The 23,426-nt window shown below is 41.5% G+C and overlaps 2 protein-coding genes across 4 annotated transcripts in view; one reads left to right on the top strand and one right to left on the bottom strand.

The window, feature by feature from the left end:
- LOC114240815 (EGFR adapter protein) overlaps positions 1-23,426 on the top strand; it is a 316,447-nt gene that overhangs the window by 275,364 nt on the left and 17,657 nt on the right. For all 3 annotated transcript variants that reach the window (XM_089729671.1, XM_028171504.2, XM_089729672.1), the window contains one exon: positions 14,759-14,839. In XM_089729671.1, coding sequence (XP_089585797.1) covers positions 14,759-14,839 — 81 coding nt within the window. The remainder of the gene's footprint in view (positions 1-14,758; positions 14,840-23,426) is intronic.
- Positions 5,165-6,260, bottom strand: LOC149502298 (uncharacterized). The gene has a single exon (XM_089729600.1). The coding sequence runs from the start codon at positions 5,875-5,877 to the stop codon at positions 5,374-5,376; it is 504 nt and encodes a 167-aa protein (XP_089585726.1). The 5' UTR covers positions 5,878-6,260; the 3' UTR covers positions 5,165-5,373.

Below are 23,426 nucleotides of genomic sequence, written 5' to 3'. Positions count from 1 at the left end.
GTAACATATTTATGTCTTAATAAATTTTTACAAAACCTTGTTACATGTAAAATTTCTTCGTCCTTTTTTGGCAATCATCTGTCATTTCTCCTTTTCTCTTTCTACTTCCTCCAAATAGGTTGAAGTCATTCTACCTAGATGGCCTTATGGCCTATTTTTAACGTTGGGGAATTCGTTTGTTATACCCGTTCGAAGGGGGTAGCAGACTGAGTTACGTCGGATTCCGGCGCGTCCAGAGAAGAAGAGTTAGAAGAGGAACACTGAGGTCCTCCTCTTCTTTCAATTACTGCCGGGAGACTACTCCTTGAGAAAGGAGCGCGAGGAGCACCCCAAGTTTACTTAGATGGTCTACTAGTGGCCATTTTTAGTCGCCACACTGGTTTGGCCAATTAGTTATATGGAAACTTAGCTACTTCACTAATTTAGTTACAGTTTATTTGTGTTATGTTATTCGCATACGACAAACTCTTCGGCACGTAACTTGGACCACGACGTAAGTCTCAATATCAATTCGCACGCACTGCGGGCTCACGTGATTGAATTACACGAGTATATCTCGCCACGCAAATAAAATGTAAACGAAAACGATCATTCGTTTATTCGTAAACAGAAAAACAAGTTATCTATATATTAATACGTGAAGCAAAAACTTTGTATCCCTTTTTACGAAAATTGCGCGAACGGAGGAGTATGAAATTTTCCACACTTATAGAGAATATAGATAAGAAGTGCACAATGCTAATTTTTTTTTAAACTAATGCATAAAAGATACATTAAATCAATAAAGAAAACATTACACACACTACATACCATGTATTTGACGCACACACGCATGCATACTATTTATTGTCAAACTTTTGTTCTTGGCGTCTGTTGTCAAATTGAGAATAGATTAAATATTGTTTGTCTTTGTTAATATTTTTTATAGTGTAGACTTGGCAAAATTTGTGATTAAAGAAGTATAAAATACAATCATAATAGTGTACAAACTTACAATTCCAAGTAGCTATAGTCGAATTTCGACTACTGCGGGACCTCTAGTCTATATATTAATACGTGAAGCAAAAACTTTGTATCCCTTTTTACGAAAATTGCGCAGACGGAGGAGTATGAAATTTTCCACACTTATAGAGAAAATAGAAAAGAAGTGCACAATGCTAATATTTTTTTTAAATAATGTATAAAAGATACATTAAATCAATAAAGAAAACATTACACACACGCATGCATACTATTTATTGTCAAACTTTTGTTCTTGACGTCTGTTGTCAAGTTGAGAATAGATTAAATATTGTTTGTCTTTATTAATATTTTTTTATAGAGTAGCCTTGGCGAAATTTGTGATTATAGAAGTATAAAATACAATCATAATAGTGTACAAATTTACAATTCCAATTACACAACAGCTTCAACGACCATTGAAGAAATTACTTGAGCTGTAGACAGTAGACGGTACTTAAAGCAGCTTTGATTTTTGTTAGAGTCTAGGATTAGTTTTATTGGATTCATAGACTTTTTATTGCTCTTCAAGGCAATTGAGTATAAGACCTATCTGACGGTAAACAGTCAACGTCCCTCAGGTAAATCAGCGATGCCAGGGGCACAGACAAGTCGCTGTCTACTGCTAAGATAATAGAATATATTTTAGAAGCCTGTAGAGATATACGACAAAGGGAAGATCTTCCACCGAGCGGGTGATATTGCTCGGTAGACCGACGGTCCTAATGTTTTTTTTTTTTTTTCTACCTATGCACGACAAGAGGGTTCTCATGTCGTGCCGTCTTCTCAAAGTGGCGCAGCGATGCCGACTGTAGATACTTACTGACGGGGTCGAGCTCCAGGTCATCGTGGAGGTCCACGTTCCTCTGGAACCATGGTGCTTCGACGGCTATCCTGCAGAATCGGGATTGTATAACCTGAAGGGGTTTCAAGTTGGTGCGGGCCGCGTGAGCGAACACTACGCTTGCATACGTCATGACGGGGCGTATGCAAGTTTTGTAGAGGGTTACCTTGTTACGGAGGGACAGTTTGCTTCGTCTACAAAGCATTGGGTAGAGTCGTCCTAGTATAAATGCGGCGCGATCGCGTACCGTTTTTACGTGGGGACGGAATGTCATCCCTCTGTCGAGGGTGACGCCTAGGTATTTGACCTTCGGGGCCCACGGTATGGGCTGGTCAAAGAGAGTGATGGGGCTAACGGCGGAGGTGTTTACGCGCCTATTGGGGAGTGGGGTGCTCGAAGTGGTATTCGGAGGGCGACCCCTTTTGAATAGCACCGCTGTGCTTTTCGTGGGGTTAATGTCTATTCGCCACTTCCGGAACCACTGTCCCATGGTGGTTACTGCGGTCTGGAGTCGCCGATGAAGCAACGACATCTTCCTACACGAGTAGTAGATAGCCGTGTCATCGGCGAAGAGCGCTAGATGGGTCTCCGGAGACCGGGGTATATCATTGATATACAAACTAAATAGTAACGGGGAGAGTGCGGAGCCTTGCGGGACTCCTGCAGTCAGATGACGGGGTCCTAATGTTGTTGTTCGGAACTTGTATATATGCGCTTTATCTTGAAAATGTCGTAAGCGAGATTCAGGCATCTGTCAATTATCTTACGTTCTAAGCTTCTACCTCTAAAATATATTCGTCGAATTGAAGTTGTCGTGGCCTAAAGGATAAGGCGTCTTCCACGGTGAAAAAATAATATCGTGTTATAAAAATCAAACCCGCAAAATTATAATGTGCGTAATAACTGGTGGGACGTCTAGTGAGTCCGCACGGATAGGTACCACCACCCTGCCTATTTCTGCCGTGATGCATTAATAAATACGTTTCGGTCTGAAGGGTGGGGCATTTTATACTTAGAGCTAATATGTCATTACAGAATATAAACAATTTTATCGCTACCAAAGACTAGTGAATTTTCATCATAAAACTTCAATTTACGTTCTGTACAATTCTTGATGTCTACCAAGTATTTTAATTTATTTTATAATTGCTGAACCATTTTTATATTTTTAAAATTTTTGAATTTCAATTTCTTTATTGAAGATTTTTTTTATATCTTATCATTTTATAAGGCATTTTACTGGGCTTACATCACAATTAAACTGTCTAAAAAGCAGATTTACTCTTAGGTTCAGCAGCATTAAGGGTACCCTGTATGAACGTGGGTCGCATACGCAATTAAGCAATTAAGATAAATTAATATTGAGATCTCGACCCACGTACAAACCTTACGATAGTCGTATTAGATATGTAAGCTTTCAAATTAATATTGTTATTCTTTGTGTTTGTAGAATTAATTTTTAAATGATTAGCATTCAATCAACCTCTCTATAGGATTTTCTGAGCTCAATGTGTTCTTCTTTAAATAAGATTTAAGTCCTCTATTCCTTCTTAAGTCTTATTGAGTTAGTTTAACTAGTATTATTGATTTTCATGAAAGACAAATATCATCAGTTAGAAAGTTTTTCTATTATTGCTAATATGATTGGACGGTCTCACGAAATGCTTAACGGCAGAAATAGGCAGGGGGAGGTGACTTAACATGACGACATGCCTATTTTAAAATACTATTTTAAAGCCCACTGAGTTTCTCGCCGGATCTTCTCAGTCGGTCCCGATTCCGATTCGGTGGTAGATTCTGCGAAGCACTGCTTTTGCTAGGGCTAGTGTTAGCAAATTCTCTCAAGTTGAGACCGTGAGCTCACTTACCCGTCCGGGCGTAGTTGGAATAGGCTTTCGGGCTACCAGCCAATAAATAGGTAGGGAAAAATAAATTTTATTTTAAAACTAGGTGACCCGGCGAACTTTGTTCCGCCTTAGAGGCAATAAATGAGCAGACTGATTTTATCAAGGTCAATTTTTTTTTTGGATAATTATTGTTAATTAAAAAAGCAAGTATTTTAATGATATTTTATTGGCCATGTATTTTAGTTGTTATTATTATTATTATATTTTCTTGTTCTTCTTCAGTCCTTTCACTCGGAATGTTTCGAATCCTAGTTGCATTACGGCTTCGTCGGGAAAGATTTGATCGTGTTGGTCCCGACATGGCTTCTTAATGATTACCTATCTCGGCACAATAAGCTAATAGAAACTCGAAACAAACACATAAACCGGTCAACTTCAAAATTCTACTATAATTAACCATAGACTACATTAAGTTTAGCTGTCAGTTGCTTTTTGTTATTCCATATGAGTTGCGTTTTGTTTATACCACGTTGTATGTCACGTCCCACGGGAACGTGATAAAAAGTATCCAATGTCCTTCTCCTGGTTCTAAGCTACCTCCCCACCAATTTTCAGCCAAATCAGTTCAGCCGTTCTTGAGTTATAGATAGCTGTAACTAACACGACTTTCTTTTATATATATAGATTTTCTATTCCCTACTAATTGAATACGCCAACGTTGTCAACAGACCGATAGCGCTGTCAATGTATTTCTATTGTAAACAGGAAATTGGACACCAGATCTGTGTATTTTACAATTTATAGCGGTGTGTTAACTTAAACATATGAAATACATTACTTGTTATGATAATTAGAGAGTCTTTGGTTATTTTACAAGAATTTCTGGAGTAAATAAATCATAGCTTCCTGTGAGTTGTAAAAAGATTATGTAAGCCTAGATAATAATAACATTTTGATACCATGTTTTTCAAATAATTTTAAGCTCCGCCAATATTCGAATTTGATTCCAACAATTTCCAATCATTGTCATAATTTTATCTGAACTTTGAAATGAGTCTTACGGTCATCAAGAAGCTAGCTTTGCATTTATTTAAGAAAGCGTATTTTTAAAAAGCAAAGTTTTTATAAACAATATATAATTCCGAAAACCTGTTCTTGTGACATACAACATGGCGAGGTTGTTGTGGGTTAGTACGTTTCCACCACAAACCCATCATATGTTCCAGTTTCAATAGCATTAAAGTCCTAACCCTAATATAACTTCCAATACAATCAGTGATGCAACATAAAATATACTAATAAAATTAAATCTTTTCTTTATTATTTTCATTTTGGCTACAGTTTAAATGGTGGGTTATTGGCGATTTAATAATTCGCTTTTATATTACCATGACATGACCATAGGTTCGCAAACTATGGAAAACATCTGTCAAGGCTTTAATAAGCAAGAATTCCACATGACCATGATCGGCGAGCAAAACAGTCTTTTTAAAGACTAAAACCCCACTGCGATCACCGCTTGTTGTGGCACTCACAACCCAGTGGGGCCCCTACCTTCCCAACTTCCACCCCAATCCCCAGCCGACTGCCGTTCTCACGGCAAAGGCACTCCCCCCCCTTGTAGCTGGTAAAGCGCAGGGGGTGAACTCCTACTCAGGGGACTCGCCTTTCGGCGAGTGTGCCTTAAGTCCCGGAGACGCCCCCCCCGGGCAAAACTACGATGGAAGAAAATGAGAACCCCGCGTTGTTCGCGAAATTCGTCCGCGAGTACTGCCCGGACATTATGTCCAAGTTTATGGCGTACAAAGCCAGCCTAGTTGAGAGCACCCACGCACCGATCGCCGCCGCCGCGACTATTCCCGACTCACCGATGTCGCCCCCCACCCCCGCGCCCGCGTCGATCGCGTCATGCGCGGCATCAAGCTCCGGCTCCGACTCCGAGTCGGAGATGGAGTTCGAGTCGGCCGCCAGCCCCGAACCCGGAACCTCCGATGGGTTCCAAACCGTCACGCGCGGCAAGAAACGCGCCCGCGCCGTGGAACCGTCCGCGGCGCCGAAACAACCCAAGGCCGCGAACGCGTCGCGGCCTAAAGTCGTGGTCTCACCCGACTCCCCTCGCCACGCAACCCCGTCGCCGCGACCCCAACCCGCGTCCGTCCGCAAAATTCCCGCGCCGCCGCCGGTCATCCTGCGGGAAAAGTCGTCGTGGAACCGGGTATCCCAGGCCCTTACGGCCAACAAAATTAACTACTCCCAAGCGCGTAATCTCGCGCACGGGATACAAATAAAGGTCGCAACGTCGGGCGACCATAGGGCCCTCACTTCTTACCTCCGAAAGGAGAGCATAGGTTACCACACCTATGCACTCCAGGAGGACCGCGAGCTCCGCGTAGTAATACGCGGAGTACCAAAAGAGCTCGACGTCGAGCTAAGGAAGACCTAATCAGGCAAGCGTACCCGATCGTAAGTGTGCACCGTATGCACAGCGGGCGCGACAAATTCGCGTATAACATGGTTCTCGTCGCGTTGGAACCAACCGCCGAAGGCAAACGAATTGCCTCAAGCCTCCGCACCGTTTGCGGTTTATCAGGGGTCACCGTCGAAGCCCCACACAAAAAAGGCACTCCCGGACAGTGCCATAGGTGCCAACTTTATGGCCACTCCGCGCGCAACTGCCACGCGCGTCCGCGGTGCGTAAAGTGCCTCGGTGACCACGCGACAGCCGACTGCTCGCGGGTCAAGGAGACCGCGACCGAACCACCGAGCTGTGTGCTCTGCCAAAAGCAGGGTCACACGGCCAACTACCGCGGATGCCCCAAGGCCCCGCGGAAGCGTCTGGCCAACGCGCCATCAAAAACCGTCGGCCCAAAGACTTCGGCGCCCCGCGCGCCAAAACCTGCCTTCGTGCCGGCACCGGTGCACACCGTCTCCGCGTGGGCAAAACCGCTGCCGCTCACGTTGGCAGGAAAACCACCGGCACCCCAGCCCCTGCTCGCGCCGCGCCCCGCCCTCGCGCCCGGTCCCGCGCCTCGCCCCGGCCCCGCGCGGCCTGCCGTAAACGACTTCTCAATCGTGCGTGATTATATCGCCGCGATTAACATCGATCGCATGCGCTCGTTCGCCGACGCCATGCGCAGGGCGGTCACGGCCGATGACCGCCTATACGCGACGTTCGACCATATGGACGTCATCGAGTCCGTCCAGCGTACGCTGGCTTGATTACCGGTAATCAATGGCCAACAACGGTAGGGAAAAACCGCGTTCCTTAAAGTTAGCATTCTATAATGCTAACGGACTCGCGCGTCAGCGCGACCAAGTATATGAGTTTCTCCGCGATAATCTCATCGACATCCTTCTGGTGCAGGAGGTGCTTCCTAAAGCCCTCGCGTCGCGACCCCAAAGTCGCGAATTACGTCATGGTTAGGAATGACAGACTCTCCACCCGCAAGGGCGGGACTGTCATTTACTACAGGAGGGCCCTGCACTGCGTCCCTCTCGATACTCCCTCGCTCTTACATATCGAGGCGTCAGTGTGCCGCATCGCGCTGACGGGACACCAGCCGATCGTCATCGCATCCGTTTATCTCCCCCCTGACAAACCCCTCCTGAGCAGTGACCTCGAGACACTGCTCGGTATGGGGGACGCGGTCATCCTGGCAGGCGATTTAAATTGCCACCACACTAGGTGGAACTGCCATCGTACGAATGTGAACGGTAGGCGTCTCGACGCGTTCATAGACGACCTCACATTCGAAATATTCAACCCCCCGACCCCCACGTGCTATCCGTACAACGCCGCGCGTCGTCCGAGCACAATAGATCTGGCACTGCTGAGGAACGTAACTCTGCGCTTGCGCTCCATCGAGGCAATGTCAGAACTCGACTCAGACCACCGACCTGTCGTAATGCAGCTCGGTCGCCCAGTCAACCGAGAACCAGATACGAGGACCATGGTGGATTGGAAGAAGCTGGGCACGTGCTTAGCTGACACCGCTCCACCAATCCTCCCTTGCGGCCCGGATTCAACTCCATCCCCCGAGGATACCGTCGAATCCATAAACATCTTCACTGATCACGTCTCGACGGCGATCATAAGATCTTCTAAGCAAGTCGATGTGGAGGACTGCTTCCACCGCATCAGACTTTCCCCCGATCTTAGGGACCTCGTAAGAGTTAGAAACGCGGCAATCCGGGCCTACGATCGATATCCCACGGATTCAAACTGGACTCGGATGCGTCGCTTACAGCGGGAGGTCAAATCCCGCTTAAGCGACGCCCGAAACGAAAACTGGGATAGTTATTTAGAAGAACTCGCGCCCACTCACCAAGCATACTGGCGACTAGCTAGGACCCTCAAGTCCGAAACTATAGCCACTATGCCGCCTCTCGTACGCCCCTCAGGCCAATCACCGGCTTACGATGACGATGACAAGGCAGAGTTGCTGGCCGATGCACTGCAAGAACAGTGCACCACCAGCACTCAACACGCGGACCCCGAACACACCGAGTTCGTCGACAGGGAGGTCGAGCGCAGAGCTTCCCTGCCGCCCTCGGACGCGTTACCCCCCATTACCACTTCCGAGGTCAAGGAGGCGATCGATAGCCTACAACCACGGAAAGCTCCCGGCTCCGACGGCATCCGCAACCGCGCGCTTAAATTGTTACCAGCCCAACTGATAACGATGTTGGCCACCATACTAAATGCTGCTATGACGAACTGCATCTTTCCCGCGGCGTGGAAAGAAGCGGACGTTATCGGCATACACAAGCCGGGCAAACCAAAGAACGAAACCGCGAGTTACCGCCCCATCAGTCTCCTCCCGGCGATAGGCAAATTATACGAACGGCTCCTTCGTAAACGCCTCTGGGACTTCGTATCCGCGAATAAAATTCTTATAGACGAGCAGTTTGGATTCCGCGCCAGACACTCGTGCGTCCATCAAGTGCACCGCCTCACGGAGCACATCTTACTAGGGCTGAACAGGCGGAAACCCATTCCGATAGGAGCCCTCTTCTTCGATATAGCGAAGGCGTTCGACAAAGTCTGGCACAACGGTTTGATATACAAACTGTATAACATAGGAGTGCCAGACAGACTCGTGCTCATCATACGAGACTACTTGTCGAACCGTTCGTTCCGATATCGAGTCGAGGGAACGCGTTCCCGGCCCCGTCACGTCTAAGCTGGAGTCCCGCAAGGCTCCGCCCTCTCCCCGTTACTATTCAGTTTGTATATCAATGATATACCCCGGTCTCCGGAGACCCATCTGGCGCTCTTCGCCGATGACACCGCCATCTACTACTCGTGTAGGAAGAAGGCGTTGCTTCATCGACGACTTCAGACCGCAGCTACCACCATGGGACAGTGGTTCCGGAAGTGGCGCATCGACATCAACCCCACGAAAAGCACAGCGGTGCTCTTCAAAAGGGGTCGCTCTCCGAACACCACGCTGAGCATCCCCCTCCCGACTAGACGCGTCAATACCCCCGCCCCCGCCGTTCGCCCGATCACGATGTTCGACCAGCCCATACCGTGGGCCCCGAAGGTCAAATACTTAGGCGTCACCCTCGACAGTAGGATGACATTCCGCCCCCACATTAAGACGGTACGCGACCGTGCCGCCTTCATTCTAGGACGTCTCTACCCGATGATATGTAGGCGAAGTAAAATGTCCCTTAGAAATAAGGTGACACTCTACAAAACTTGCATACGCCCCGTCATGACCTATGCAAGTGTAGTGTTCGCTCACGCGGCCCGCATACACTTGAAATCATTCCAAGTCATTCAATCCCGTTTTTGCAGGATAGCCGTCGGAGCCCCGTGGTTCGTCAGGAACGTCGACCTCCATGACGACCTGGACTTAGAGTCCATCAGTAAGTATCTGCAGTCGGCGTCCATGCGCCACTTCGATAAAGCGGCACGACACGAGAACCCTCTCATCGTGGCCGCCGGTAACTACATTCCCGATCCTGCGGACAGAATGGAAAGCAGTCGACGTCGCCCAAAACACGTCATCTCGGATCCTCCCGATCCACTAACGGTGCTTCTAGGTACTTCAAGCACCGATCACCGTTCTCGTCGAACCCGTCGCTTGCGACGAAGGGCTCGACGAGTAAATTAACTCTCAGACACAGCCCACTGAGTTTCTCGCCGGATCTTCTCAGTGGGTCGCGTTTCCGATCCGGTGGTAGATTCTGCGAAGCACGACTCTTGCTAGGGTTCGTGTTAGCAACGTCATCAGGTTTGAGCCCCGTGAGCTCACCTACAAAAGTTAGGGTTACGCTGATATAGCCTCTCAAGGCTCTCAGCTTAGGTAGGAAAAAAAAAAAAAAAAAAAACATGACCATGACTGCTCATGATTGCCAAGAGCAACTGATTACGGTGATGGTGAAGTAGGTGACTTCTTTAAGAGGCTTTTCTGTATTTCAATAGCCGTCTGGTTTCAAATGTTCATACAAAGTCTTCCAATCACCATCATAATCTTTATAAATCGGTATTTATCGTTTGATAGTTCAATGAATTAACTAATTTACATTAACATGTATTCGTTTAAATAAATTGAGATATATTAATATCTTTCTACGATTTTAAAACTACTGATCACCCGCTTAAACAATAAATACCGTTTAATACGATTGTTCTCATATTTCTCTAGCGACACCCGGAGAGATTACATCCATTAAGGTGCTCTCACGTTAATAAAGCGGAAACGATTATGTCTTAAAATATCACCAGAATTTGGAACTAACGCGTTGAAGACGCGTAAGCAGGACACCTAAACAGTTATGGGGTTATGTAAAATGTACTGACGTTACCAAGTTACTTATTAGGATTTCGATCCACAGAAAAATTACACTTATAGGGTCACTTTGTTAGCTATTCATCTATTTGTCCTACAATTTAGGCTGTTTTTCTCAGGTATGGATGTCTATTGGTATCGAGTTGAAAGTGGTATTAAATAGTAATATTTACGATGGAAGGAAATTATAAAAATGTCAAGCTTCTGAGTCAACACAATGAAAAGAAATATCCATATCCAAATGCCACGTATAAAAATAGGGCGCATTCCGTTGACCTACAATTATAAAAATTTCACTAGATAAGTTAGATCAGAGCACAAGCAAGGAAAAAAGTTTAAAACACTTTTGTATCTTTGACACATACAACGACCTTTTTCAGATTTCTAAATTTATATTACGTCGACCGCTGCGTAAAAAAGTATATGGAAGGTTTTTTTTTTGACTACAAAATTATGTACTTTTGTGCCTAATTGTCTATATTTATATGAATCGCCCAATATATGAACAATGTTAGTTCTGGATGGCTACACAGCCTACGAAAACTCTCAGCTTACACCAACAATATTTGTGGTGAGACTTTTACTCAAGAACCTTCGGTTTTTTAACGTTCATTTTGACTACGGGACATTTCTCTGCGCAGAGTCCAGCTTTTTGTTACTTCTATTAACAGGTTTTATTTATTAACAGTATCTTGAGACACCTTTAAATTTTATTTTATTGTTTTTGATTTATTTTATAGCACGCTAACCCGCTAAGTTTATGAACAAAACCGCAGCTTAACACGTCACGATTTTATGTGGGCGAGTGACGCCTGTCTTTCCCACATATCACTGACACCCACAGAAAGGCACCAGCATAGTAATAATCGTCAAGTAAATTTTATTGACCTTTGTGCTTTATGACTTAGAGTCCTTTTTCTAAAATCATGCATTTTCACATTTGACAATAATGCATACTTCCTTTACTTTGAGATTACTTTTGTTGTGATAAATCATTAAATATTGGAAGCGTCTATGACGTAATGCGTAAAACGCCTGCTGAACTCATGTCAAATGATGATTTTAACTCGAAGAACAAATCTTGTGACCGGTACCATATTGAAGGAATATCATGTAACAATAATTAAGCCTGCATTACACAATTTTGACCGTCTATTGAGACAAGAAAGGCTAGTTCACATTTTGTAGCCTATAAAACAAATTCAAGACGCCTTAAATCTTCCTTAGACAGTTGATTCTAACTAAATGCTCAGCGAAGCGATGTTGGATTGTTCCCTTGGGCGTGATGCGAACGCACTTGTAACGACTTATACTTTTCCGCCCACCCACAAATTAGTAAAGGACAACATTAATTTAGGAAATAGGAAGTCGTTAATCACCGTCAGTATTGATTGTAAATTAGGTTTAGCGTCAGACAATGAAACCAAAACCCCAACAAAATGACTGTTTATGCCAAGTTCACTGTGAATGTTTTAACAACATTTTGGGATCTAATTATGGATAAAGCATTCGTCTATACGATAAATGATCTCACTGAGACTACAATCTTATACCTTTAAACGAGCAATTCTTGTATATTAATAAATATAATCTGAATCTCGGAAACGGCTTCAACGATTTTCATAAAATTTAGTATACAGGGGATTTCGGGGGCGATAAATCGATATTGCTACGATTTTTTTCAGAAAATGTTGTTTTATTCGTGTTTTCAATAATCAACTCTTCCCGACATCTATTGGCGAATAATAATGCTATTTTTTTTTATTGATGGCAACTAACCGCTTTAAAGACACAACAAGATGGCGTTATAAAAAAAAAAAAACAGTAAAGCTCGGTCATCATCTAGTCATTCATTATTAATATAATAATTATAATTCTTCTGCACGTGTTTTTGTTACTGAACTCCTCCTTAATGGCTGGATCGATTTTGATTTATTGTTTTGTGTGTGTTTGAGTACGGCTTAGATTTACGACTGGACCCGTTAGGTAGCGCTGCAATTGGATTGTAAGTTTATTTATTTATTTTCAGAGCATGCTAGCGTATGTTAGTGGCTTTTTCCTACAATAATTACTGAGATTAAGCCCAGCTCAATCTCATTTGGTGCGAAATGTTGCCAAAACTTGTATTGCCTATTGTGAAAGCCTCATATTTGATTGAAGTTTCTACTGCATACGCAGAACAGTTTTTTGTTATAAAGGTAGGATTACTTGTGGTCCGGAGGTCTTTTCAGTTTCGCCAGGACAGATAGGCAAACAAAGGCTCAGGAGGGATGGGATTTGTTAACAGCTGCCTGAGCGCTTCTGGTTTTTTTTTCTACCTAAGCTGATAGCCTTGAGAGGCTATATCAGAGTCGCCTTAACTAGTAGGTGAGCTCATGGGGCTCAAACCTGACGACGTTGCTAACACTGGCTTTACCAAGAGCAGTGCTTCGCAGAATCTACCACCGGATCGGAAACGCGACCCACTGAGAAGATCCGGCGACAAACTCAGTGGGCTCGAGCGCCTCTGAAGGAGACCTAACAACTCAAAGGCAGCTGCTTCGCGAATGAGACGCAAAACAGTGCTCTTTCGTAAAATATGTTAAAGTTTACAAACATCGGACGGGATCAACCTTTTTAGGAGACTTTCGAAGTATTAAAGATGCCCGGTGTATCCTTAAACCAACATGCAAATATGACATTTACTGGCTCCAGATACGGTCTCGTTTATATTGTCGCGTCCCGTGGAGCGATGGCGTTGATTTGTTAAAGACAGTGCCACCTTCCTCTAAACATTTTTTGTATTCTTACTCCGCCAGGGGATCGGAAGATCTGGTCGAAAATTAACGAAGGACTTGCTTAGCGTTTTATTACTCTCAGTACTAAATTCGATAATTCCAATACTTGGGGTAATAATTATGAAGATATTGAATTAAATACATAAAAAAAAGATTTTTTATTAGTAGGGATTATAGGATAAGTGCTCATCAAACACGTGTTCATGAATGACAAAGGCATAAAGTTCTATAATGAAATAAATTTAGAAATTTTCGTTTTGACTGTCAACGTAATGAGCCTACATCTAGGTATTATAAGAATACTCATATTAAAATAAATAGCGGGTCTAGCTGTTTAAAATACTGGTATAACACAGGTACATTGAATTGAAGTCGTCGTGGCCTAACGGATAAGACGTCCGGTGCATTCGTGTTGAGCGATGTAACGGTGTTCGAATCTCAGGCGGTTACCAATTTTTCTAATGAAATACGTACTCAACAAATGTTCACGATTGACTTCCACGGTGAAGGAATAACATCGTGTAATAAAAATGAAATCCGTAAAATTAGAATTCGCGTAATTAGTGGTGGTAGGGCCTCTTGTGAGTCCGCGCGGATAGGTACCACCACTCTGCCTATTTCTGCCGTGAAGCAGTAATGCGTTTCGGTTTGAAGGGTGGGGCAGCCGTTGTAACTATACTTTATGGATGTCTATGGGATGACGTTGTGGATGTCTATGGGCTCCAGTAACCACTTAACACCGGGTGGGCTGTGAGGTCGTCCACCCATCTAAGCAATAAAAAAAAACAAAAAAAAACATACTCACATACGTATGAAGTTAATAAAAGTGCATTAAAAACGCTATTATTCAATAGGCTTTAGCACGATTTTGACATTTGAGCTCCCAATATTTAGACGCTGTTGCAGGCGTTACGATCACGTGTAGGCTGATTATTAAATGAGCCTATATATATGTAGGATTGGTAAGAATGGAACGTATCAAAAGAGTGTGGAACGGAGCGTTAAGATGTGGGTGAGAGAAAACGGAAAGACAGAGACAAGAGAATGACAGACAGAATTACAGAGAAAAGAAAGATGGCGAAGACTGTTAAAGAATAAGCAAGGCGTAATAAAAGTGTTAATTAATTTTTAAATTATTATTATAACCGAAGATTTTGGAACAGTGGAAGTTTTATTTAATGCGCTGCGATCCCTATTCTACATATATATACATAATATATATTATTCTTATAATTCAAAATACAGAAGGTAATTATCACTACATAGTATAAAACAAAGTCGCTTTCTCTGTCCCTATGTATGCTTAAATCTTTAAAACTACGCAACGGATTTTGATGCGATTTTTTTGGTAGATAGAGTGATTGAAGAGGAAGGTTTATATGTATAATAACACCATTAAATAGTGGAGAAATCAATAATAAATTACAGTCCGAAGCGAAGCGAGGGCGTGTCGCTGGTATAAAATAATTGTTTTTATTTTATTTTTAACAGGCGGAGGAACTAAACACGCTGGTGGGAGATGCTTTCCGAATGGCGTTCGCGTCGCAGCTTCAGCCCTCTGCACCACTATGGGTGAGTTACAAAATATTGAGCAATTAACACTATAAAATTTTAACGATTAAAAATAATTTAAAAGAGACGACACGGGAAGCGTCATATTTCAAATGGATTCATCATAATCGGCTCACCTAAAACACACATAGAAAATACGGTCGAATTGAGAACATCATACTTTTTTGAAGTGGATGTAATACAATTACAATTACAATTACAACCACTTCGATAAAGCGGCACGACACGAGAACCCTCTCATCGTGGCCGCCGGTAACTACATTCCCGATCCTGCGGACAGAATGGAAAGCAGTCGACGTCGCCCAAAACACGTCATATCGGATCCTCCCGATCCACTAACGGTGCTTTTAGGTACCTCAAGCACCGGTCACCGTTCTCGGTTCAAGGGCTCGACGAGTAAATTAATCCTCAGACACAGCCCACTGAGTTTCTCGCCGGATCTTCTCAGTGGGTCGCGTTTCCGATCCGGTGGTAGATTCTGCGAAGCACGGCTCTCGGCAGGGTTCGTGTTGGCAACAACGTCAGGTTTGAGCCCCGTGAGCTCACTTACTAGTTAAAGGCTTCGTCAAACAGAACGCGTAATAAGCGCGCGTCAGTGCGCTAAACTGACGCCGCGCTATGACGCCGAGATGTGTTGTACTACTATGGTAACATACTGTCAAACAGAGCGACAGCGCTATAAGCTTATAGCGCTGGCGCTCTGTTTGACGGTATGGTATGTTACCATTATAGCGCTGGCGCTCTATGTTACCATAGTAGTACAACACATCTCAGCGTCATACCGTAGCGCTCTGACGCGCGCTAATTACGCGTTCTGTTTGACGAAGCCTCTCAAGGCTATGAGCTTAGGGAGGAAAAAAAAACAATTTCAATTACAATTACAATTCAGACTTCGGAATCATGTCCCAATAGGTCTTTACGTAATTTTTTTTTGTAACTCCAGTACTTAATACCTCTACCTGTTAATGGCAAAAAGAACATAAACTACAAATCGAAGAATCGAATAGCCGGATATGAAATTCGTAAAATACCATAATTCTCTCAAAAAACGCTCCGAACATCGACACCCTATTTATTGTTTTAAACGGGTATTCAGTAAAAACTACCAAGCTACTGTTTAAACACGGGCTGTGTTTAGTTATGCGTAGAGATGACTGTGCGGCTGAGAAGAGCTCAACTTGAGAATTCAAGAATTCTAATATTTTACTTTCAGTCTTGTAAACTGAAAATAGAGGAATTTTCAATCTACTTCTTCTAATATAGTAGATAAATAAGTTAAGTGGCTTTCTTTCTTCGTGTCCGTCCGTTGTGTTTCGTATACATATAACATTGAGTTGAAATTTTGTATAGTTGTTGTCAGCATATTCCGGAATACATCTGGTATAGTACCACTAAAGTGCAATAAAACACGAGTAGTTTCAACTAATGAATTGATTTAATAATTAGAGATTTCGTAATTCGAGTGGATTTCGTTATTAATTGCATAATTTCATATTTCATGCGATAATCAAAGCGAAATGTAGTTTTATTGTACTTAAATATTTATTTTCAGCACGCAGAATGTGCTGTTCCTGATTGATATTTCGCCGCGTCGGTTGTATTTCGATGCCTCCAATGAACACTACTCTAACTAAAAATTTTGAAATTTTCATTTTTCACGCAAATCGCTTCACTATTTTAAAAGTATTACAAATTCATTATTGATGGGGTTCGAAGCAAGAGTAAATCAGCTAGTTACACAAGAAAAAACCATAAATATATCTACAATAATAAAGATTTTACCAACTTTTTTCGTTTAAACTCTCCTCTTGTAAACCTACGAATTTGGAGTTAGAGCAGTGTTCATTGGAGGCATCGATTTGGAATGTTTAATATTGGTGATTTGTCGATTTATTGCTTGTTTGTTCGTGTTATAGTGTTAGCGCTTCGATTATCCGATTGCGGTGTTTTGGGTACTTCAATGAAGCTTTATTAGTTTTAGGACCAACAGTAGACAAACTTACGATAAAAAGCGAGCGAATGGTTTGGCGAATTTTGACACGTCTCAATGGCCGTGTGATTTATATAATTCACTCTTAGTTACTCCTATTTAATGTGTCTCTATGAACTTTCTATAATTTTGTTCATAGTAAAAATTTAATTAGCGAATACTGTGAGTCAATTATAAAAACAATAAAGATATTGTAATTGTTTTTAAACTGATTGGTTTTTTTTTAATCCACCGCTTCTGATTCCTAGAAGTAGTATATTAATGTAGTGCCGTGTTGCATGTCACACTTAATTTAAAGCCGGAATTATATGAAGAATACTCGAAAAACGTATCTTTAAAGTTATGGCGTTTCTTTAGTGACGTGATGTGTATATTATATGCGGTCTCTAATAACACAGTATCGAGCAATATCCCGTTCACAGCGTATACTTCAAAGTCATTACGATAATCGCTTACTTTTAAAAGAACTTAATAGGTTTGTCTTTATTTTTTTGTCAAACAATAATATTATAGTGTATTTTTTAAAGGAATCCGCTATCAGGTTTATTTTGATTGCCCGTGTGATGTCAGCAATATTAGTGGCAGAACCAAGCGTTTAATACTCTCCACAAGCCTTGTTTGAAGAAGGACATGTCGTAATGCTCGGGTAACGCCGTGGAGGGGAGTTCATTCCAAAACCGGATGATACGTGGCAAAAGAGATGTCTGGAAACGCACTGTGGATGAACGCAGTGGCTTCAGTTATTATGGATGAACTCTACTCCGGTGGCGGGCGGTGCGACGGTAAAAACGAGATGATAGTATCATCTCAAACAATTCCTCGGAGCGCTCCCAGAGGTTTCAAACGATCCGTGAAAATGGGACTATTGACAATCCGAGCCGCGGGTCGTGGACTCGATTCTGACAGCGAATATAAATCTAAAGGTATAGTAAGTAAATATGTATATCAGTGTATATGGTTCCCATAGTACAGCGTTTAACACCTTATATTTTAAATGCCATGGCTAATAAAAAGTTATTAGAAAAAGTATCTGTTATAGCGTGCTTTATAAATACAAATATGTACTTTGAATTTGGATACATATTTTTACTAAACTATCGTGAATGTTAACATGTGCAATACATGTACAAAACAAATTTTTTATACAATAAAACATTCAACAATAACTCAACACTGAATCCTCTGTATCAAAAAGTTTTATCTGTATTTTTAAGCTCTTGTCAACTTCAAAAGACAACCATGTTTTCTTTGAAATAGAGATTACTTTTATATGCTCAATAACTCAAAAATCTTTAAGCATACTCTTAAAATTATATTCATCTTTATCTCATTAACGTAGAGTTCAAAATTCTTTAGTTGCAACATGTATCCACTGTGCATATATTGAGTGATTTATTACAGTTAGTCCTCTGCCTACTACCGCGTTTCCCTGTTATTATGACAACCCCGTGATTTGTGGTACTTTAGAAGTGGCAATCTTTTGTTTTTAACTCTTCGTGTCTTGAAGGAGACAAGTTTTATACCATTTCATACCGTTGTTCATACATTATGTGCTAATAATACAAGATTTGTTACTAACAAATTAAGAGTTAATAGATAGTGTTGTGTGATACGTCCTGCTTATTTTTGGGGTGTAGTAATTTTGTAGCGCAGATTAGTTCTTATTCCAATGACATATGAATCAAGGTAGCGCGGCATGCTCTTGTTACTAGCGGCCTCCAGTAACATCAGCGGGCTTAAGTCATGCTTAAGTTAACACTTTGTATGCAGTTGGAACAGCCCTCTTAGCGGCAAACGTAGGCAAACGTTTCAACTCCATACAAATTTGAGTTAACTTTTACGCTATCGAGAACGTTAAAATACTCACACCAAGCATACTGGTCATTTACTGTTTGTATGAGGTCTACTCAGATGTAATAGCAATTATTTATCAAAACTAATGTGATGACTGTCTGTTGTATTGTAAGCTAATTTTGATTTATTTGAATTTTTAGCAGAAATAAAAGTAAATAACGAATATATTCTTGAGTACACCTACGAGATGGCAGGCACTCAACTTTATTACAATTAAATCAACCCTTACGTAGCCCCATTAAAGTCCAATGTTCCTTAAAACGAAATTTCTTCCTCAAAACTAATAAAAGTTAATGAGGCCGTTCTGTTTGCTCACGACTTGATACCGTTGAAGCATATTTTATTGTGATAAAATTTACAAGCAAGCAAATATGCTGAACTAATTATGAAACCTTTTTTTAAATTGAAACCTTCCTTCTTAGTATTTGAAAATTATGATTGAAATATGTTTTTCAATTCAGATTGTCAATCAGTTAATATTCACTTAAAATTTGTCTTATCTGTAACAGCGGTACAATTAAGCTATCGGATTTTATATACAATTATCGAAAACGCCAAAGATAACCGATGTGTAAGTTCGCTCAGAGCCCAATTTATTACCCAGTAACCAATTATTAAACTCCAATCAAGAAACGAAGTCTTTCCAAATTCCAATCTTTTTATATCTTGATCTTTAAAGGGTTGGAGAGAAAAACCGCCTGACATCTTTGTGTCATGGGAAAACCCTATCCCCAAACACCACTCATATAAATTTCGCGAGTGTTTTGTGAATTTTATCTAATAGATATCCTTACCCGCTACCTAAGATGTCTAACCTTAATTTTCTAATGCGATAGCGCATTTACGGAAAGTTACAGCATAGCTTCTATCTCCTGTGTGTTTAGTGCGAGTTTCTTAACGTTTTCGATAGCGTAAAAGTTAACCTTTGTATGCAGTTGGAACAGCGCCCCTAGTGGCAAAGGTTTTTTTATTTTATTTTTATTGCCCTTGTAGGCAGACGAGCATACGGCCCTCCTGATGGTGAGTGGTTACCGTTGCCCAAGGACTTCAGCAATGCCAGGGGCAGAACCAAGCTGCTGCCTACCGCTTAATACTCTCCACAAGCCTCGTTTGAAGAAGGACATGTCATAGCGCTCGGGAAACACCGTGGAGGGGAGCTCATTCCATAGCCGGATGGTACGTGGCAAAAAAGACCTCTGGAAACGCACTGTGGATGACCGCAGTGGCTCCAGGTAGTATGGATGAACTCTACTCCGGTGGCGGGCGGTGCGATGGTAAAAACGAGATGCCGGTATCATCTCTAACAATTCCTCAGAGCACTCCCCCAGCAAACGTACGCAAACGATCCCATTCCATACAAATATGAGCTAACTTTTACGCTATAGAGAACGTTAAAAAAGTGGCACTAAGCACACTGTACACAAGTTCTACATCGATTTTTTTTTTAGTTTGGTACACATTACGCAGTCAACAACGAAACAAAATCACTGTTCTAAAATGTTTTCTGTACTTTCTAAATGTGGAATCCGTCCCTCTGTCTCGATAATTAAATCCGAATTATTTCCATTCCTGGCTCGATGTTTTACTGCCGTTCCTCACGCCAATTCAGTCGACCTTGCCCTCTGTCACGCTCGCACAACGCCGATAACGCTATTTATGTCTCATTTCAACGGTAAAATTTACTTTCGGGCGGCAAGCCCATTACGAATGTCAAATTATAATGGAGCACGCTTGCTTTTAAATGCAAGTATTTTGAATGTTTTTTTTGTTTCTTCTAATGTACATAGTTTCTTTTGTTTAATTAAATGAATAATCGGCGTTTTTACGGGTTAACGAGCTCGTGACCGACATGACATTAAATAGTTAGCAATTTTTTTTCCCAAGCTATGCTGATAGCCTTGAGAGGCTATTTCAGCTTCACCCTAACGTTTATAGGCGAGCTCACGCGGCTCATGCCGGAGAGTTGCTAACACTGACCTAGCAAGAGCAGTGCTTCGCAGAATCTACCACCAGATCGGAAACGCTAGTTAGCAACTTTTTAATTTGTAATATGTACGTATTTTAGCAGAAAAAATTATTACCTGCTTGTGGTATTTAAAATCTTCATTTTCGTATTGTCCGACATGAGTGTATGCGTTTTATTTGTTTCACGGTTAAAGTAAAGAGAGTGGATTACAAATTTGGTATTATAACGATAGTAAGATGTACTATGGATCACAAATAAAATAAAAAACTCCGGAAAACTTGTTTGTAAATTAACTTGAATATTTATTAATTGTTCGCAATTATAAGCTCTACGTACACTAACTTGAAATTCGCAGTGAATCACATCCCTGCCTTCTATTTCATTAAGAACCGTTGCACAGTACTCAATAAAAATCTAAAATAAAAACCACATTTGTTTCAAAGTGAATTCCTCAAAATTTCCTATTATAATTTCGAATATTTAGCATGGTATATATTGAGCGTAAACTAAAATAGAAACTTGAATCTGTGACATTTAATTTTAGCACTAATATATTGTTTTAATATAGGCCCAGTCTGGCTTTAATTACTCGGTGCTCTCTCGCATTAATCTAAGCGAAATATGCGTGCAATATTATTGTACGTGCGAGAAAAAGCCGTTTTGCAAAACATACAAGCGTACAAAATATGAAATAATACATAATTTAATTGTATCTACTTGATTTAAAAGTCGATCATATTATTTTTTTATATTGAAGGGTTTCACAGCCACAGTTCATCGACATCAGTCCTAAGTTTCAGTTATATAATATTGAATGTATAATGCGTTTCAATATAAGAATGTGCGCCATATTGTGACGTCATAGCTGTCAAATCGTAAAAATAGGTAAAGTCAGTAAAAAAGGTAAATTTTTAAATATTAATTCATAATCCAAATCTTCGAGTTTGCCGATTTCACTCATCCCACTGCGTGAGTAGTAATCATCGTCGTCGCCCATCCATAGATTGTTGGGCCCGACAGTGTTGCAGCGTTGATTTTTAAATAGGTGGGATTTCTTTTTATTTAATCTAAATTCATGTTTAATTTACCTCGACCAGTACTCAACAATCAACATATCAAGAAAATTATATAGATGTGTATGGTTCATTAAAACAAACATATTAATAGTATTCATAATTATGCAAAAAATTCACTAAAAATAGTTTTTTTTTTATTGCTGTCCATACTTTTTTACCGAACTTTGACAGATCAAGGTCATTGACGTGCACATTTTTATTTGAAACGCACTATAAGAACGGCTGCCCCACTCTCCGAACCAGAACGCATCAATGCTTCACGGCAGAAGTAGACAGGGTAGTGGTACCTACTCGTGCGGGCTTGCAAGGTGCCCTATCTATCAATCTTTCACCAAGCTTTTCAGGAAAAGCTTAATGGTAGGTTGCCTGCCGACTGCCGAGTGCCAGTTTTTTCAAAGCTGTGTTTTGGTATAGCACTCTACTCTGTAATGATATAAAATGGCTTTTAGAGCCAATATTCATTTTGAGAGAGGAGGACGAAGTATCTGTTGTACAATGAATGTTCCTACCCTACCCTACAAAACAGGACAGACGAATGTCTCGCGTCAGAAATATGACGGTACCACAGAAATAATATCAAGATTATTGATTTATTTCTGTGGACGGTACATATGCACGTCAGCTCACTATAACCCTATTTCATCAGCAACAGAATATTACTTTAAGCATTACGGCTAATACGTATTTTAACTCGTTTCACAAAACATTTGTATTTTTGTTAAAAAAACGTATAGAAATCCGTAGAGTTAGGTCTATCTATTTCTATTGGAGACGTGTAAGAAGAAGAAAGAATTATTATATTGAAAGAGTGGCGAAGCGCATCTTCTTCTCTGAATTGCAGGATGGCAAGCGAAAGCATGGCGGTCAGCTCTTGGGGTACAAGAATGTCGTGAAACGACACATGAAGAGATGTGATATAGAGCCCTCTCAATGGGAGCGCTTGGCAGCACAGCGGCCAGAATGGCGCAGGATGGTGAACAGCAAAGTACGCGAGTTCGAGGATCAGCGTAAAGCTGACCTTGATTACAAACGCGACCAGTTGAAGGCCCGCCCACCTGCTGCCATAACCTATAATTATGAGAACGGCGTGCTTACGTGCCCTCAATGCGCAAGGAGTTTTTCCGCGAAGATAGGCTATATAAGCCATCTTCGAGCGCACGAGCGCCAAATCGACGGATAGGAGTCAAAGTGGTCGCCATGGCCGAAATCGGTCGGATGAATCATCATCATTGGAAACGTGATATTTCACGCCGAAACTTTTTGGATATGCTTCCCTTAAATGTAGCTGTATAAAAAAGTTTTTACTGTTCAATTTACTACGTCTAGAATGTTACCTTATTTCTTGTATACATATATCACGTTTAAAATAAGGTCAGAAATACAAAGCTTTGTTACAATCTCGACCCGACAAGGTCATGTATTCGCCACGCCTGCCGTGTCTAAACGCACTTACCCATCTTGGATATCGTGGTTAAGCGCAGTAAAGCTCCGCTAAAAAGTACTTACCACGATAAAGAATAGCGTATATTGCTCTGCTGTACATGGTAAAGCGTTGCGATCTCCTAGATAAAGCGATAATAATATTTTTATTCGCTTTCTTCGTTATTAATGGGTCTACAAAAAAAAATCGATTTCATTTCTGGCCGAACCATGGCAAACGATGTTATTATAGTATTATTATTAGTCTTTATGCTTAAACAT

Source organism: Bombyx mandarina, chromosome 09 (genome assembly GCF_030267445.1).
Source record: "Bombyx mandarina strain Sakado chromosome 09, ASM3026744v2".
NCBI classification, from domain to species: domain Eukaryota; kingdom Metazoa; phylum Arthropoda; class Insecta; order Lepidoptera; family Bombycidae; genus Bombyx; species Bombyx mandarina.
This window is presented reverse-complemented; position numbering and strand designations above follow the sequence as displayed.